The following is a 19,716-nucleotide window of genomic DNA, read 5'->3' as shown; positions in this document are numbered from 1 at the left end:
ATTGATTGGTTTGCGCAAAAGTTATAACGTCTACAAGCTATGGGATAGATTTATGAAATTTTTATGTATTTATTTATGTTTACTAGTAATGGTGATTAGCGACTTATAGCGGGACTGCGACATTGTGGCGGACAAATCAGACACTAACTGACACTTTGGACACTTTTTTTGGGAACCGGTGACACCAATACTGTTAAAAATGCACTGTCACTGTACAAATGACACTGGCAGGGATAAGGGTTAACATCAGGGGCGATCAAAGGGGTTAACTGTGTACCTAAAATGTGCTTGGTTATTGTGGGAGAGGTGCTTGTACTATGGGAAGGCAGAGATCCGTGTTCCTGCTTTGCAGAAACACAGGATCAGTGCCTTCTCTAATGACAGAACGTCAATCTGCCTTGTTTACATAGGCAGACCGCCGTTCTGCTTGTGTCCCTAATGATCGGCGGGTCCCAGCAGACATTAAAGCGGAGTTTCACCCAAAAATAGAACTTCCACTTTAAGAAAGGTGACCACCTGACATGCCACATTTGGCATGTCATTTTTTTTGGGGGGGGGAGCGGTTACCCTTTTTAGAGGGTCCCAGCTCCCACTTCCTCCTGGGGCTCCGCGACACCAGAAGGGAGATCACCTCTCCCCCCTCCCTCTCGGCAATCATCTGGGACACGTTACAGGTCCCAGATGATTGCCCGGACAGTCACGGCGCACGGCTCGCGCATGCGCAGCGGGTGCCCGGCTGTGAAGCCACAGCTGGGCGCACACAGTTACAATGCCGGTGCCGCAGAGAGGCGGGGGAGACGAGCGGGGCTTCGTTCCCCTCTGCATCGCTGGACCCTGGGACAGGTAAGTGTGCGAATATTAAAAGTCAGCAGTTACAGTATTTGTAGCTGCTGACTTTTATTTTTTTAAGCGGAACTCCCCTTTAAGTCCGCCAGACCCGCTGATTGGCTCCCGCTGTGATTGGAGCAGGTCCCGGGGGGTTCCCCTGCAAGCCCCTGACTCGGAAGTGCAGCATCACTTACTATATGTGTGTATAAGTGTATATGTACAGTATACGGTTGGCAAGTGGTTAATTAATCTTTAAAAGAGCTGGAAGCTGATTGGTTTCTATGCAGAGTTGCACCAGATTTTGCACTCTCCAGTTGTAGTAAATCAACCCCAATGAGTTTTTTACAAGTACATTGAATGGTCTCAATAGTCTCAAATGTGACAGATATATACAAACTCTGCCGGATAGTGTATAAAACACTTTGTGATATCCACCACCATATAGAGGGTATGAACCGCGTGCCAAATCTTCCGGTTGAACTTCATAGAGCTTAGTGCACTTTCTAAATATCCTACTTTTACAATTGTATTACTTTTTAGTAATACAGAATTATGCCATTGGAGCTCTCTTCTTATGTTTTCACCAATATATACACCTAATGGGCCATAGCAAATTGTATTTCTCAGTTATGGGCCTGACTGAGATATGGGCTTCAGCTTTAACTTTGTCAATACTTAAGATAACAAAGTTCCGGTAATACATATATCCTTTTATTTTTGCATAAACATGGCTTACTCTTGGCTATATTGTCTTGAAAAACAAAATCTCAATGATGTATTGATTCCAGCATGATTAAACTATGAACCATCTTCAACAGGCCAAGAAAAATGAAACCAGCACCTTCTCAGCAGTCGCAGCCTGGAGGACAGACTCATACATAGCCCTGGGAATTCTGGGATTCTTCTTCTATGTTCTCCTTGGAATAACGTCATTGCCATCTGTTAGTAACGCTGTCAACTGGAGAGAATTCCGTTTTGTCCAGGTACAATAGATAATTCTGTCTTCTTACACAGTGACAAAACCTAGGTAGTTCATGCAGCATGCTAATTCTGCTCACATTATGGCCAATCACAGCCTTATGCCCCGTACACACGGTCGGACATTGATCGGACATTCCGACAACAAAATCCATGAATTTTTTCCGACGGATGTTGGCTCAAACTTGTCTTGCATACACACGGTCACACAAAGTTGTCGGAAAATCCGATCATTCTGAACGCGGTGACGCAAAACACGTACGTCGGGACTATAAACGGGGCAGTAGCCAATAGCTTTCATCTCTTAATTTATTCTGAGCATGCGTGGCACTTTGTGCGTCGGATTTGTCTACACACGATCGGAATTTCCGACAACGGATTTTGTTGTCGGAAAATTTTATAGCAAGCTCTCAAACTTTGTGTGTCGGAAATTCCTATGGAAAATGTGTGATGGAGCCTACACACGATCTAAATTTCCGACAACAAGGTCCGATCACACATTTTCCATCGGAAAATCCGACCGTGTGTACGGGGCATTACTCTTGGTCATGTTCAATAAACAGGTCAAGGAGAAAAGGCCATAACAACCAATCAGAACTATATATGCAATACAGTACAGAAAATCTGTATCACCTATCAAAGTTATCATCCCATGTCCGTTTGAGAGGATAAGGCAAAACCCAACTCCCTATATGCACATACACTTTTTTTATTCGCTACCAACGGGGGGTGTACCTACAGAGGTCGCAATTGCGACCCAACCCTATGATTCAGGGGGCCTGTGCGGCTCTCTTGACAGACTCCTCCGCATGCATTTAGCGGCTGCAGGAGGAAAATAGAGGGCATCGGTTCCTCTATATGCTGCCCCCACCACCCCTCCTATCCAGGTTACTTGTCTCCTGCTGCCCCTGTGTGCTTCCTAGTCCCCTCCACCCCCACAGATCTGTCCCCTTCCCCTCTCCTGTCAGTTGCTGCGGAGGGTGTGTCAGGATGGAGAGCAGGGAAGGGGCTGGTAAATATGTCAGTTACCGGCCCCTTCCTTTTCTGAATGAACAAAGTGAATGGTTGAATACTGATTGTTCCTGTGTCCATTCATAACGGAAGCATAGTAAACTTTGGTTACTATGCTTTGGTTTGTGAATGAATGGGAAGCTCTGTACAGAGCTACTCCTGTCCAGTCATTTTGTGCAGCTGAGGCTGCACAGATGGAGATTAAGGGCTGTGTCCCTAATCTCCTTTCTCTGTTTTAAAGGTGAAATATCAGAGGTCTGTTTAGACCCCTGATATCTCACCAAAGTCCCCCCCCAAAAAAAAGAATTTTGAAAAATAAAAAAAAAAATAACAAAAATAAATACAAGAAATAAAATAAGATACAAAAATAAAATAACAAGAATAAAAAACTATTGGCGGAACTACCAAGGTCACAAAGGTTGCAGTTGCTACCAGGCCCTGCAGTTCCACAACTGTGGGGGGGGCCCCAAGACAGCAGGAAGGGGGCCTACTGTAGAACGTGTGAAAGGGTCCCACTGTGGGACCATAATAAAGGGCCCAGTGACAGGAGTAAAGGGATGGGTGGGAATGGGCCTGGCCCAGAGGGAAGGGCCCCGACCAAGGGGCAGGGTACCCCTTCATGATTTTTTGCATCGGGGATCTGAAGGTTCTAGTTACATCACTGGCTACCAACAATAATTAAAATGTGAATACAAAGTGTACTTACCCTCATTTTATAGTATTCACAAATCTGGTTTTCCCACTCCTAATTTTAGTTGTCAGATTTTTTTTGTTTGTTTTTCAGGGGGATCTATAATGGTTTGTAGTGATTATGGGTTAACTTTACTCCTTATGGGTCCTTTATCCAAAATGCAGATTTATTGTTACAAAAGGTGAACTCTAAACTTTAGGGCTGGGTTCACACTAGTGCGAATTGGATGTGGTTTTCTCTGCATCCAATTTGCACAGCAGGAGATTGTGACCGGCTCTCTATGGAGTCGGTTCACATATCTCCACAGCGGCTCCAGTGCGATTTGCACAGGAGTCCTGTGCGTCTTTTCGTCCGTTTCAGGTCCCAATTCAGCCAAAAATTTGGGCTGAAATCAGACCTGAACAGTGAACGAGGACGCACCGGACTCCATCTGTGAGCTGCTAGCACTTGGTGTAGTACTTGGTGTGGTGGCTGCATTTGTTTTCTTTTTTCAAATTTCTTTTGCTATATTTTCACTTGGTAATCCTGCAAATAACACATTTCCTGTCCCTGGATGGCTATGTCATCCCTCCACTGTATCTATGGTATGGGCTACAGACATGACTATATTCTCCAAATGGCACCATAGTGCTGAGGGCTTCATAATGACTATAAGGACTGTGTTATAGACCATCCAAATCTCACTTCTTCTTGGTGAGCTACGCCAGCCCTGTCCACTTGAGACCAGGAAATCTTGAAAATAAGCATACAAAAAAAAAACAACACAAAGGCTTAGTGCTTACCAGATACAACATTATTGGAAAAGGACAAAGTAATGAGTGCATACTCACAATTGCCAAATGCTAATACATCATTGTACACCGGATCTGAGTAGCAGGGTAACCTTCATAAGGTAGAGTGTCAGTGTGACCCTGGTGTCACCAAAACTCGCTGGCTTTCAAAGGACGAACCCTCTGTGGAATGCAAACATGTCCTTATCTCTTCATCTACATTACATCGGGGGGGGGGGGGGGGGGCATGGCAATTGTTAGTTTACAGAAAGAAGATAGCCAGGAATTAAAGTCATTGTAAGGGTTCATTTTTTAATTTTTTTTAAATAACAAACATATCATACAGTAGGTGCAGCCCAGGGCCGGTGCTACCACTAGGCAAACTAGGCAGCCACCTAGGGCGCCCTGTTGCCTAGGGCACCCTGTTGCCTAGGGTGCCTGGCCACTGGTGTTCCTGCTCTCTTCTTTCTGCAGCAAGCAACTAAGTCTCAGCATCAGCAGGCAGCCGCCGCTCCGTTCGCACATAGTGTCAGTGGTGGAGGACTGTGTCTGTGTCCTGAATCCGGAATGAAAGAGAGCAGGCAAAAATTCATTGATGGGCACTGGTAGGCTGCATCGAGGGTTGCTTGTAGGCTGCATTTGATGGGTGCTGGTGAGGCTGCATTTGATGGGCACTGGTGAGGCTGCATTTGATGGGCGCTGGTGAGGCTGCATTTGATGGGCGCTGGTGAGGCTGCATTTGATGGGCGCTGGTGAGGCTGCATTTGATGGGCGCTGGTGAGGCTGCATTTGATGGGCACTTCATTAAAAAGGTGGGCAGGGGAAAGGGGGTGGAGTCAGGGGTGGAGCCAAGTGGGGCGGGAATATGAGGTTTCGCCTAGGGTGTCAAAAATCCTTGCACCAGCCCTGCCGCCAATATTGTGTCAGTCTCGCCGTTGTTAGCGGCGAGATTGACACCTACGAGCCCCGTCGCGGGAGCCAGCGCCGAGCTCTGCCGCTCCTCCCGCTCGCCGCCCCCAATGGATTCCTATGGATGCGAGGCATCTCGTGGGGGTGGCAAGCGCGAGAAGCACAGCCTCGCAGCGGTGATTTCCAGCGCGTTCCCACAATATGGATACACAATATCGGCGGCAGGTACTGTACTTACCTCCACTGTGCAGCTCGTTTTGCACAGAGTGGCCCCGAACCTTGTCCTCTGGGGCCCCCCGGTGGCTCTCGCGGCTCCTCCCCGCATCAGATAACCCCCAGGAGAAGCGCTTCCCCGAGGGGGTTACCTTGTTGGTGTGCTCCCGAGTCCAGCATTCGGTGTTCATAGCCGCCGAATGTATCACTCGGCCCGCGTCATTGGATTTGATTGACAGCAGCGGGAGCCAATGGCTGCGCTGCTATCAATCTATCCAATCAAGAGCAGAGAACCTCGGGCAGAAAGACAGCACGTCCCCGGCGGGTCAAGTTCCAGGGCTCAGGTAAGTAAAACGGGGGGGGGCTAGAAGGCTAAGTGTCAGGTGTTTTTTCACCTTAATGCATAGGATGCATTAAGGTGAAAATACACAAAGATTTACAACCCCTTTAAGATACAGTAAAAACTTGGTTTGAGAGCATTTTGCGAGACAAGCAAAATGTTTAAATAAATTTTGACTTGATATACAATCGATGTCTTGATATAAGAGTAGCATCACAACTGAGTATAAAAGAGAAGAGAGACGCCTCTAAGTGTAGCAATATGGTTAGATTTAATGAAGGTACAACATTTAGCAACATATTGCTACACTTAGAGGTGCCTCTCTTCTCTTTTATACTCTGGAGCTCCTGCTGGATTTTGCTTCTAATCCCCTTGTGGAGGCTTCCATTTGTGGATGGACATTTTACAATTACACAACCTATCACATTGCTATAATCTTTTTATATGAACTATAAACTGAAGGACTTATGAATAAATGGTTGCGGAACAAATCATTTGATTTTCCATTATTTCTTATGGGGAAATTTACTTTGATATACAAGTGCTTTGGATTACAAGCATGTTTCCGGAACTAATTATTCTCGCAATCCAAGGTTTTACTATATTCTTCGGTGCAGCTCATGGAAGCGACAAGCACACTGCATTTCTGGCAAAATGTATTTTCTGTACTTGCTGAAAATGTTTTTAGGCTGAAAAAAAAAAGAAAACTAATGCAGCCACCATATTTAAGGACTGTAAGCTGCAATATATTGCATTTTTGTTCTTGTTTTTTTGTTTTGTTTTGTTTAGTTACCCTTTAAATATAGATTTTCATTACCTTTTAGGTCTTCAAAATGATTCCTAAAAATGTGATGATAAAAATGCAGCCACCATATTTAAGGGCTGTAAGCTGCAATATATTGCATTTTTGTTCTTGTTTTTTAATTATTTATTTATTTTTTGTTTAGTTACCCTTTAAATATAGATTTTCATTACCTTTTTGGTCTTCAAAATGATTCCTAAAAAATGTGATTACTTCTCTTTTCAGTCTAAGCTCGGCTACCTCACCCTGGTGCTGTGCGCAGGACACACATTTGTGTATGGCTGGAACAGGTTCCTGAATGTGGCTCATTTCAGATGGTATATGCCCCCTGCCTACACGCTCTCTCTGGTCATCCCGTGTGTCGTGCTGATCCTCAAATTCATTCTCATAATCCCGTGTATTGATAAACGGATTACCAAAATACGGCAGGGCTGGGAAAGACGCTCCGCAGCTCAAGCAGATAAGAAGTTTAAAAGTGGCAATGTCGCTATATAATTATGTAGGATGTACTGTGTGTCTGACTGCTGGACTGAGTCAGTATATTACGGAGGTGCCTCGAAAAAAAATTTTTTGGGGGGGGATTTATTTTTTATCCGTTACATGACCGCTTGCTGAGTGCCTCAATGTGGTGGGTGATAAGCCTTCAAGGGCACGCTCACTTGCCCCAGTTTTACCACCTTGTTCTTCCTATGAGTTGAAGAGACCTGTAGTCACACAGCGAGAGTGCTCATGGTGGTGTGACAACACCGCTGCTGAATTGCAAAGCAGTGGGTGAGCGTTGTCACCCTGTTACAGGAAAGGCCAGAGAGCACATGGCTAATAAGGTACATTTTTATAGATTTAAAATAATAATAATAATAATAAAAATCAAGTATATGTAAACCCTCACCTTGTAAAACAACCCTTTTATTTTAAAATATAAATGAAAGGCAAAACATTTGTGTAAAGATATAAAAAACATTATGAAAAACAATAATTAACAAATTAATTACAAACCGCGCTCCCTGAAAAGTGCAAATGCAGATGACACACTCTCTATTGTTTTTCGTTTTATTGTTTTTCATTTATTGTTTTTCATTTTTCATTTTTCAATCACCATTATAACGTGCTGCTCCTTAATCTATATTAGTTTAACCAGCTTCCATTTGCACGGGTTGGTAGTTTCTACTATCTAATATAAAAAACATTATAAATACCTTTCCCCCACCCCCTTTTTTTTTTATAAGTGATCACATTCCCTCTGTTCTCAAAAGCATAAGGATCTTAGAGAGGTGGGGAGGAAAAGCAGCAGCACACTGACCTTCCCAGTTGATGGCTGTGCGGGGGACGTGTCAGCAAAAGTCTGGTCATTGGAGGAGAGCAGACTGAGTTCCCAGCACAGCTAGTAAACTGACCATGCTGTGCTCTCATGGTTAGTGTGGTCAGTGTTTGTTGAAAAGCAGAGGGACTGGCGGGAACACCAGGGATTTTACATAAAGGAAGCAATACAAAGAGAACAGGGGACTTTCTCATACAAGTACATGGTACAGTAGGCACATATCAGGACTATGAAATGTTGGATTAACATATTCATTAAAGGCTACATTTTTGGGTTTACATGCGGTGCATGAGACATTTGCTTTTCCTAAATGGTCTTTTTTTCTACTTTTTTAACTCAACAGCTTATAGGCTCAGTTTTTATAACATAGTGGTTACTATTGCCCTAATATTTAGGCACATTTCATAAAGTGTTCTGTTATTAGAAGTGGTCATATCTAACAGAGCTTCACCTCTAGTTGTAATGTAGAACACAAATCGACATGTTTTACTACAACCACTTGCTTGGCTGTCCTCACTAATAGCTGGATAGTTTAAATTGTCTATAATAAGGTCTCTATTTCAAAAACTGAACTTAAAGCTAAACTCCTGGCAGATATAAAACACAGATTAGAGGTAATACCTGAATTTACAGTGGTTGTTAAGCCACTATATTATATTTACACCATCCCTTCTGTTAAATAACGATTTATGTCCCTGTGCTGTATAAAAACTAAACCAATCTCTACCTTATGTCAGAGTGTCTCCCCGCGCTCACGTGACTGCTCGCCTATCTCCTCTTCTTGGCTGACAGCTCTAGCGGGCGGGGCCGAGAACTCCTGCTAACGTCAGCAAAAAGGAGGGGAGCAGAGAAGCAGGGAGACGAGCAGTCACGTGAGTGCCGGGAGACACTCTGACATAAGGCAGAAATCAACATTTTATATACAGCACAGGCACTGGGACACATATCATTATATAACAGAGGGGATGGTATAAATATAATATAGTTTTTTTTATAGAAGCAGGAGGGGAGGGTCGGGCAGTGTCTCGAGCTGACAGGCAGGGAGGGGAGGGGGGGGGGGGAGAGGACAGAGGAGAGCTGCGGATGACAGAGGCACGTAAACTGACCATGGTGTCAGGGCTCAGCAGCCATGATAAGCTGTGGTCTGTTTATAGGGGGGAGGGCAGAACCAGGCAGGATCAGCCAGGTATTTTAGGTTATACAGGGGGCCAAATGCCACAGCACAAGCATTGTGCTGTTATTCATGTTTTAAAAGAACAGGGTCTATTTTTTTTTTTTTTTAGAGTAACAAACACTTTAACTTAGTATCAGCCTCTTGCCATACTCTGTACAGCAGAGCTCAAACTGGGAATAGGAGAAGCAGCACAAGAAGCCAGTCAGTTCATATTCTAACAAGAAACATGCTGATAGGAGGAGAAAAGTGTGATGAGTATGTAAACTTGTTACTTCTCCTTTAACCTCCAATCACAGGCTAGGGCAATTACAAGACCTATAAATATTACAGTAAAGAGAAAAAAAATCAGGTCTCCTGCCCTTTCCAGACAAGGCTGTGCTGTGACGCAGAGCTGTGTAAATCTCAGACCTGAATGGACAGAAATACAAATCCTTTGTTAGATAAACCCACTCTTGGATACATATTTAATCTGTGTATTTCAATACTTACCTAAGGTTCAGCTTTAAGTATGTAAATCGTGTGGCTTGTAACAAGTCCCTGAAAACAGTACATTATAATGATTATTTTCACTGTATATATTAATGGCTATTCAGTATCCAAGCTGTCACAGTTTTCATAGATATTTTGTATTTTTGAGCTAGTCCTGAACATGATTTTACAATAAATAAATGTTTTTTTTTTCTTCCTTACCATTTCTATCCTTTCCGAACACACAATAGCCTTTCAAGTATATTCTCCAGTCATAACTTTTGTCAAGCCAAGTTTCTGTTATACCTTTAATATCATAATATGTATATACATTATATCTTAAAAACGTTTTTCTTACCCAATACATATGCATAAGGCATAATCCACAAGCTATTTATCAATAAAGACAACAACTGACTAAATGTCAATGTGTTTTTGAACAGCACTGCACTGTAAATAGTGTTCACGGCACGTTTTAGGTGAACATCAATCTGTTGAATCTCCCATAAGCTTCCTATTTTTGTCAAGTACAAAAAAACTTTATGGAAATGTTTAGCGCGCCCTGTCTTTCTCCCACACTGCCGTTTCCCCCTTTTCATTTGCCAGCAATTAATTTTGATAGCCAGGAGTAGCTGTTTAAATACAGCAGCTGCTGTCAAAAAATTGACCTGTTAGTTTTATAAACCAGACTGTATACAAAAAACTATGGCTGCTATTGATGTCCATAAATTGTACAAAACCAAACCCAAATTGTAATTGGACTCTACTGGTACAGAGAGAACAGACACATAAATAAATAAAAACGTTTAAAGTTTATTACAAATTTAAAAATCACTTATTAAAATATATTTAAGAAATTGGTCCCATGAATATCGGACCCTTGTGAACCACATATGCTATACAAATAATGTTTTTGCCTGAAAAAAGTCCAAGAGGTCGACGCGTTTCTCATTATTTGCTTCTTTAGGACCTTGCGTTCTTGGAGGCAAAGAAGAATAGCCTAAACATTGCTTTTAGGTTGCAAACAATGACAGTGGACTGACTAGTGGTGGACACCGACACCAAAGTAATTTAGGTAATATGGTAATCCTTGTCTAAAAAAATGGAAGACAACTGGTCTAGCAATTCAAGCCCTTTATGGTCCATCCAAAATGGAGTATATGGAGATAGATCTATCATAGAATGCCAATTTTAAAGGGATCCCCCAAGGTCAGCCCCACCTGGTATTTAATATGAATCATGAAAACAGCTTATTCCATGGGATGTCCGGCTGATATTGATCATTAAATATTCTCAGCCAGAAAAGCTATATACAGTATATTTAAGCAGGACCCTCAGCTGGTATACTGAATGGATAAATACGGCCCAAATCTTAAGCAAGCATAATGGGTAGATGAAACAGGCCACAACTCTGTATTTGAACAATGGATAGATATTCATTGTTCAAATACAGAGGTACAAAGGAACATAGTTACTTTTGCATTTTCTCTGTTTCATGAATCTACAGATCAAACAGATGAGCTTCGATCTGCAGTAGTTCACAATGTTACAATGTTATTGACACTTTCTAATACAGTTATAACTATGCAGGCACCATAACTGACACTGTGCAGACACATGGGGGCTTATTTACAAAAGGCAAATCCACTTTGCACTACAAGTGCACTTGGAAGTACAGTCACTTTAAATCTGAGGGGTAGATCTGAAATGAGGGGAAGCTCTGCTGATTTTGTCATCCAATCATGTGCAAGCTAAAATGCTGTTTTTTATTTTCCTTGCATGTCCCCCTCAGATCTACAGTAATCTATACAATGTAATAGTGACATATAATCACACACATAGGTTGGACTTGATGGACTTTGGCAGCCATTGGCTCCCGCTGCTGTCAATCAAACCCAATGACGCGGGGGGCGGGGCCGAGTCCTGCATTCGGCCTCTATGGACGCCGAATGCTGGACTCGGGAGCATGCCCGCAAGGTGATCCCCCAGGTGAGCGCTTCTCCTAGGGGGTTATCTGATGCGGGGAGGAGTTGCGAGAGCCGCCGTGGGACCCCAGAAGACGAGGTTCAGGGCCACTCTGTGCAAAACAAGCTGCACAATGGAGGTAAGTATGATATGTTTGTTATTTAAAAAAAAAATAAAAAAATACCCGTGATGATCCGACCCGTGAACATCCGCTTGCTCAGCGGGGATCGCTCCGCCGATCCCCGCTGAGCAGGCAGATGACAGGTCTGTCTCTGCACACTGTGCAGCGATGGACCTGTCAGAGCACCGCTCTCCCCTATGGGGGATCGGACGACGACGGACCGTAGAGTCCGTCGTCACCCGATCCGATCCGAAAACGGATGGAAAGGTAGGTTTTTCCTCCGTTACACTTTTTCGGATCGGAGCGGGTCGGATGTCAGCGGACATGTCACCGCTGACATCCGACGCTCCATAGAGGTCTATGGAGGGTCCATTCAGGTCCGCCTAAAAAACTGACAGGCGGACCTGAACGGATCGTTCATGTGAAAGAGGCCTTAGGGTTTTATTGCTTTTTCTGTATAGCACGCATTGCATCACTTGCTTACTTAGTAATAGATGACAGCATTCTGTTGAGCAGTCTGCTTTATGGTATAATTGTTCTGTAACAATTTCAAAACCTTCCTTGATATATTTGCCTCTCGATCTACTGTATATGTGCTTTTTTCTTTTCTAAAATGGTTCTTACCAATATATTTTTTTAAAGATGTATTTTATTCCCATTCTAACTGAGTAATTTAGAGTATTTTAGAGTATGATTTTTTATTCCTATTTTTTATCTTATTTTATTATACTTTATCATACTCTAAAATACTCAGAATGGGTTTTTGACAAGGAATCCAGAATTGTTAAAATGTTAAACTGTAAAATGGTCCAACTGTTAATCCATGCTTAACAATTACTAGTTCGTTAAGAGAACAAATTATTATTATCAGATGAACCGCACATACTGTGTTTACCATTCTTCCAATATAAGCATTATTTGACACATTCTGTATGATAACCTCTTGTTTGTACAAATTATCCAGAAAACAATAAAAATTATGGAAAAAAAAAGATTTATTTAGCCTTTCTCAATGTTTTAAATGTTTTCCCCCAACAAATGGATCCCAACCTTGTATTGGTCTGCAAAATTGTCTAATGAGTTGTCATTATTCTTCTTCTAATATCATCTGCCTGGTTACAGGAAGCAGTAATCGTTCTTATCTTACTGTCTTACGTTCCTATCTTACCTTCTTCTTGCTGCTGTTTTATATTCTTTTTATTTTTCAAAAAAATCCTCACTTTCAGTCTATTTGGCTCCTAAATACTCTCTCTCAGCAATGTCCCAAAGAGTTACATATGTACTAATTCTTCTTTTGGCAATTTACTTAGTTACTTGGCATCAGCACTATGGAGGATATACATTTGTTATTTATATATTACTTTTACCTTGAGCAGAAAAAGTGTCTTTATTGTGTGCTCTGAAACCACAGTTTAAATCCTTTGCTGATCTAACTAGATATTCAATAAATATTAAATAATACAAGAGCTGTACCAAAAATAATGCAAAAGTGGGCATAACTTTTTTATTAAGTTTCAAAGGTCATTCAAATTTCACATGTTGGTAAAGAAGGGCAGGCCATACAATATGCAATTTTCTTTCCTTCAACAATGGGTAGAAGGAGAAAAAAAAATGGCGCTCTCCTGCTGCGCTATTGTATTCGGCCAGCAGTGATTGAATGAAAAAAAAAAACAACAGGCTCGTTGCACTGGAGTCGATCGATAGATCGACTTCAGCACGACCAGCCTGCCCATAATTGGATCGAAATTCTTCTGGTTCCTGGTGAAATGTCTAAATTTTGATCCATCTATGGCCATCTATCCTCTATAGTAGGGATATGCAATTAGCGGACCTCCAGCTATTGCAGAACTACAAGTCCCATGAGGCATAGCAAGACTCTGACAGCCACAAGCATGACACCCAGAGGCAGAGGCATGATGGGACTTGTAGTTTTGCAACAGCTGGAGGTCCGCTAATTGCATATCCCTGCTCTATAATAACTCTTCTTTTTTTTCATTGCAGGTAAAAAAATGGATTCCAAGCAGAAGCAACATGCTGTCATTGAGTTCTTGATGAAGAAGGGGTGCAGGCTGTCCAACATCCACAGAAGGCTACAGAACGTTTGCAGAGATGACACTGTTGACAAGAGCAATGTCTTTTCATTGGTGACTCTTGTCAAAGTGTCATCTCTATAAACAGTCTGTATACTTCTATGGATGTCAGACAGCCTATACCAGTGGTGGCTGATGGTCAATATTTGGGACAGGCCGCCACTGGCCTATACCCCTCCTTCATCAAGAACTTAATGGCAGCACGTCGCTTCAGTTCGTAATCTATTATTTACCTGCAATGAAAGAGAAGAAATACTATAGAGCAAGGGTAGGCAACCTTTGAGAATTGGAGATCTACCTGAGCAACATGGAAGAGAGCAAATATCACCAGGGTGCAGCGCCTTTTTTTTTTTCTTTTCAAAGCAATGAACTAGCGAGGCCCCAATAAAACGGATTTCAGGACCAAAACTTTTACAATTTTTTCATGTTTGGAGAGAATTCGGTCACCCAACCAGTCTGATATTGGAGTTTGTAGGGCATTGTACAGAGGTTAGTAGTTTGTAGGATAGTTTAGAGAGGTCAGTAGTAGGTATGGCAGTATACAGAGGTCAGCAGTTTGTAGGGTAGAATGTAGGGATCTGCAGGGCAGAGGACAAGGGGCCAGTATGGCAGTGTACAGGAGGTCAGCAGGGCAGTGTGCAGGGAGTCAGCATGGCAGAGGACAGGGGTCAGCAATGCAGGGGACAGGGAGTCAGCAGGGCAGTGTACAGAGGGTCAGCGTGGCAGAGAACAGGGGTCAGTATGGCAGAGAACAGGGGTCAGCAGGGCACAGGACAGAGGTCAGTAGGGCAGGGGACAGGGGTCAGTAGGGCAGAGGACAGGGCTCATTAGGGCAGAGGACAAGGATCATTAGAGCAGCAGACAGGGTCAGAAGGGCAGAGGACAGGGGTCAGTAGGGCAGAGGAATGGGTCAGTAGGGCAGAGGTTAGGGTCAATAAGGTAGAGGACAGGAGTCAGCAGGGCAGAAGATGGGGTCAGCAGGGTAGAGGAATCGGTCAGTAGAGCAGGGGTTAGGGTCAGTAAGGTAGAGGACAGGAGTCAGCTGGGCAGAAGATGGGGTCAGCAGGGCACAGGACAGAGGTCAGTAGGGCAGGGGACAGGGGTCAGTAGGGCAGAGGACAGGGATCATTAGGGCATCAGACAGGGGTCAGCAGGGCAGAGGACAGGGGTCAGTAGGGCAGACTAATGGGTCAGTAGGGCAGAGGTTAGGGTCAGTAAAGTAGAGGACAGGAGTCAGCAGGGCAGAAGATGGGGTCAGCAGGGCAGAGGAATCGGTCAGTAGAGCAGGGGTTAGGGTCAGTAAGGTAGAGGACAGGAGTCAGCTGGGCAGAAGATGGGGTCAGCAGGGCAGAGGAATCGGTCAGTAGAGCAGGGGTTAGGGTCAGTAAGGTAGAGGACAGGAGTCAGCTGGGCAGAAGATGGGGTCAGCAGGGCAGATGACATAAGGCACAGTGCAGTGGTCAGTAGTGTGTAACAAGCAGCCCCCTTTTTGTATCTACAGCTCTGGCCATTAACTGTTTCCTACTCTCAGGCAGCTGCCACTATAATGCAAGATAAATGTTGGTGTCTAGCAGGTACTTGCATTTCAGGCAGCAGCAACCCTACGTAATGCTGACAGTCTGCACTGAATACCTGTCATTACGGGCTGCAACCTCCTAGCACCAACCCCTGCTGCCTTTTCACCCATATCCAGCATCCAGTTACCTGTATTGCAGCATGTGCCCTGCCAGGCTCTGTCTTTCTCATTCCAGTCCAGCCCCGCCCTGCCCCTTTCTTAGTACTTCTCTTGGTTTGGCTTTACATGGTGTAGATCTGAGAGGTGCCAGGCGAAATCAGGAGCAAGTGGTATGTATGTCGGGTCTAGATCTACTTGTCAGAGGAAGAGTTAATCTATCAACCTATGTAAGTTAATCAAAAAGTTATGCCCACTATCATTACTTTTTGTGCAGTGCTCCTGCATTCTTGGCTGGAGTCTGGCTTTAAAGTGGTTGTAAACTCTGTTACACCATTTGTACCTACAGGTAAGTCTATAATAAGGCCTGTAGGTACTGTAAATATCTCACAAACCTGAACGGTTTAGGAGACATTTAACATATACACTTGCGCCGACGTCATCGGCGAATGCAAACTGAAGAAACGGCTCGCTCATGCCGTTTCTTCAGCAGCAGTGCCATGACCGGTGGCTCCCACACGCATGAGTGACGTCATCGCGGCTCCGGCCAATCACAGCGCTGGAGCCCGCAAACCCGGAAATAACTCCTGGAGACATTTTGCAGGTCACAGCAGTGTGCTGTGCAACAGCTTCGATCTAAGGTAAGTATTTCATAATGAGCTAGTATGCCATGCATACTAGCTCATTATGCCTTTGTCTTACAGGGTTTGTTTTTTTAGTTTTTTTTTATTTACGGGTTTACAACCACTTTAAGGAACCCAACCTGGCCTTTTCTATAAACAGTGCAAACCACATAACTTCACATTAAATTTACAATTTAAAAAGGAATAATATATTTGTACAATTTCTGTGTAAATAAGCTTAAAGAGGAACTGCACTCTGCTCACATAATTTGTAAAAAAAAAAATCTTTGCCATTCTGAAGCTTCCCTCCAACCATTTTGCATATTATTTTATATATACTGTGACTGTGTCTGTACTTGCCAAATATGCTGCAGAAATCTCCCTCCACTGACTCTGTCTGCAGCCATTTTAACTGTGGGCAGCTGAAGCTGCTGCCTGTTCACTTTCTGGATTTACACAGACAGAGGCACACCTCAAGCTTTGCAGCTCTCATTGGCCCTCTTATGACTCATCCCCCCTCCCTTCCTGGCAAACTCTCGAGAGTGAGATAGAGAGCTGTGCATGATGTCATAAGCCTAGGCCAGGGGTCTCCAGACTGTGGCCCTGGGGCCGAATGTGGCCCTTTGCTTGCCTTCATCCAGCCCTTGGGGAACTTTTCCTTCCACTGATACAAGACACTATTCCTCCCTCTGATACCAATGATGGGGCATTATTTCTCCCATTGACGCCAGCGATGGGGCACTATTCCTCAAACTGACACCAACAATGGGGCACTATTAATCGCACTGACACCAGTGATGTGGCACTATTCCTTCCACTGACACCAACGATGGGGCACTATTCAGCCCACTGACGCCAGCAATAGGGAACTGTTTCACCCCCTAGTACCAAAGATGCCTTGTTTACTCCCACTGATGCCAGGATACTCTTTACTCCACAGTTCCGCCTTCCTACAGTCTGGAGGATATTAAACTGGCCCTTTGGTTAGAAAGTTTAGAGACCCCTGGCCTAGGCTAATGACCAGACAAGAAACAGGAAGTGGGTTGTATAAGGTATTTACTGGCAGAAAAAAAATGTTTTACTATCCAAAGTTAAAACAACAACAAGGGCAGAAGATTTAATAGATGGAAAGTTGAAAAAATGACTGAAGGTCCGCTTTAAAGAAATAAATTGTATTTTTAAAATGCATTTGCGTGCTCATAATTTTTACAGAAGCTCCTTTTCCTGGACCTGTTTTTTTTGCAAAGACAAACACACACCCACACACACTCACCAATATTATTCAGATTATCTTCCTAGAAAGAGAAAAAAGACAAAGGAAAAAAAAGAAAAGTAAAATATAGAATGTAAGCAATAGTATACAAATATTGTAAAAAAAAAAAAATTTACACAAATACAAATAAGGAAAACATAAAAAAAAAGGGAAATTAACATTAACTGCTTGCCGACCAGCAGCCGCAGTTATACTGCGGCAACATGGCTTGGCTGCGCGAACCGCCGTCATGTTATGTCGGTTCCCCTTTGTTCATTAGGGGTGCGCGCCCACGGAGTTGATGCGAGTGCCCGGCGGTCACGATCACCTCTGGGCTCCTGCAATTGCTCAGGGCACATGGGGAACTGGGATCTGTGTGTGTAAACACACAGTTTCCGGTTCTCTGAGGGGAGAACAGACAGATCGTCTGTTCAGAGTATGAACAGCGATCTATCTCTTCCCCTACACAGTGCCCTCCCCCCTTCAGTTAGAACACACTAGGGAACGCATTAACCCATTGATCGCCCCCTAGTGGTTAACCCCCTTCCCTGCCAGTGACATTTTTACAGTAATCAATGCATTTTTATAGCATTGATCACTGTATAGATGCCAATGGTCCCAAAAATATGTCAAAATTGTCCGACGTGTCCGCCATAATGTTGCAGTCCCGATAAAAATCGCAGATCGCCGCCATTACTAGTAAAAAATAATAATAAAAATGCCATAAAACTATCCCCTATTTTGTAGACCCTATAACTTTTGTGCAAACAAATCAATATACGCTTATTGCGATTTTATTTTTTACCAAAAATATGTAGAAGAATACATATCGGCCTAAAACGAAGAAAAAAATAGTTTATTTTGATATATTTTTGGGGGATATTTATTATAGCAAAAAGTAAAAAATTGTTGCTCTTTTTTTGTTTATGAACAAAAATGAAAACCGCAGAGGTGATCAAATACCACCAAAAGAAAGCTCTATTTGTGGGGAAAAAAGGACGTCGATTTTGTTTGAGTGCAACGTCACACGACCGCGTAATTGTCAGTTAAAGCAACTCAGTGCCGAATCGCAAAAAGTGCTCTGGTCAGGAAGGGGGTAAAATCTTCCGGGGCTGAAGCGGTTAAATCAATCAATAAATACCCCCTCAAAAAAAAAAAAAAGAAAAAACAACCTTTAAATAAAGAGTTATTTTTTTCCCCAAGCAAATTTCCCCTAAGCAGCTCAATGAGTGCAATTGAGAGTTTCTGCTTTGGCAATACCGGTAATTTTACTATGAAAGCCGAAATTATTCCTCTCATCGTTAATAAGAATAAGTACCAGAGTATCTAAGAAGGTGAAAAAGAACGGAACAAAAATAAAATGAAAGGCACTGGAAAGCTTCCTTCTGACTCTTTTCAGCAGTCAAGCCACTTCTCTTGGCTTTTTCAGATTTATTTTTCCCTTTATATAAACCTAGCTTAGCTGATCTCTGTCTTGCTAGAATGACTTCAGTACCAACATGGGCCAAATATACCATTTCTTTCATTACCTAAAGTCTACAGCTACAGACACTGATTTTGATCATGTGGTCATAGTACTAAAATTGCATACATTTAATTGCCTTTTTTCATCAATTCCATGAGTAATTTTTGAAGCTGAAATCTAGGTCCATACTTATGCAGCGCTGTATTTATTCATACACTCCTAAATGTATTTATTTAAATGCAAGCAGTGAAAGTACATGAATTTAGCCTGGTATCAGGCTCTTGCAGTCCCTGCAGAGCTCTGAATAGGGGAGAGAGAAGCAGCACAAGGAGCCAATCAGTTTTGCTGCAGTGTGCTAACAAGAAACCTGCTGATAATAGGAGAAAGAGCAGACAGACTTAAGCCGCGAACACACAAGCGGAATGCCCGGCAGGAAAAGTCCGACGGAAGCTTTTCATCGTCTATTCCGATCATGTGTATGCCTCATCGGACATTTTTTTTGGAAAATTCTGACGGACCTAGAAATAGAACTAGTTCGAAATATTTCTGACGGAACCAATTCCTGTCGGGAAAACCGCTTGTCTGTATGGTGTTCCGACGGACTAAAAACGACGCATGCTCTGAAGCAAGTACGAGACGGAAGCTATTGGCTACTGGCTATTGAACTTCCTTTTTCTAGTCCCGTGGTACGTGTTGTACGTCACCGTGTTCTGGACGGTCGGACTTTGGGTTGACCGTGTGTAGGCAAGACTGCTGGAAAGGAATTCCGTCGGAGAAACCTTCGGAGTTTATTCCGACAGCAAAACCGGTCGTGTGTACAGGGCATAAGGAATGAATTCATACAAAAGAAATACTGCGCTTGCGCAAAAAAATTATACCTATGAAATTAAACCATTACAGTGTAAATATCCAGCAGCACCACTAAAGTGAGATATAATCACATTATATAGCATATTCAAAAAACAGTGTTGCACTAAACATAAATTTTGCTCATAAAGTGTTACAAAAAATTGTGAAAAAAACTCG

General features: G+C 43.0%; 1 protein-coding gene across 1 annotated transcript in view; it reads left to right on the top strand.

The window, feature by feature from the left end:
- LOC141144210 (metalloreductase STEAP4-like) overlaps positions 1-12,582 on the top strand; it is a 43,441-nt gene extending 30,859 nt beyond the window's left edge. The window contains exons 5-6 of the mRNA XM_073629662.1: positions 1,647-1,811; positions 6,768-12,582. Of these exons, the coding sequence (XP_073485763.1) occupies positions 1,647-1,811; positions 6,768-7,037 (435 nt within the window). The 3' untranslated portion in view covers positions 7,038-12,582. The remainder of the gene's footprint in view (positions 1-1,646; positions 1,812-6,767) is intronic.
- Positions 12,583-19,716: the final 7,134 nt, after the last annotated feature.

The sequence above is a fragment of the Aquarana catesbeiana genome, linkage group LG05 (genome assembly GCF_042186555.1).
Source record: "Aquarana catesbeiana isolate 2022-GZ linkage group LG05, ASM4218655v1, whole genome shotgun sequence".
Taxonomy (NCBI): domain Eukaryota; kingdom Metazoa; phylum Chordata; class Amphibia; order Anura; family Ranidae; genus Aquarana; species Aquarana catesbeiana.
This window is presented reverse-complemented; position numbering and strand designations above follow the sequence as displayed.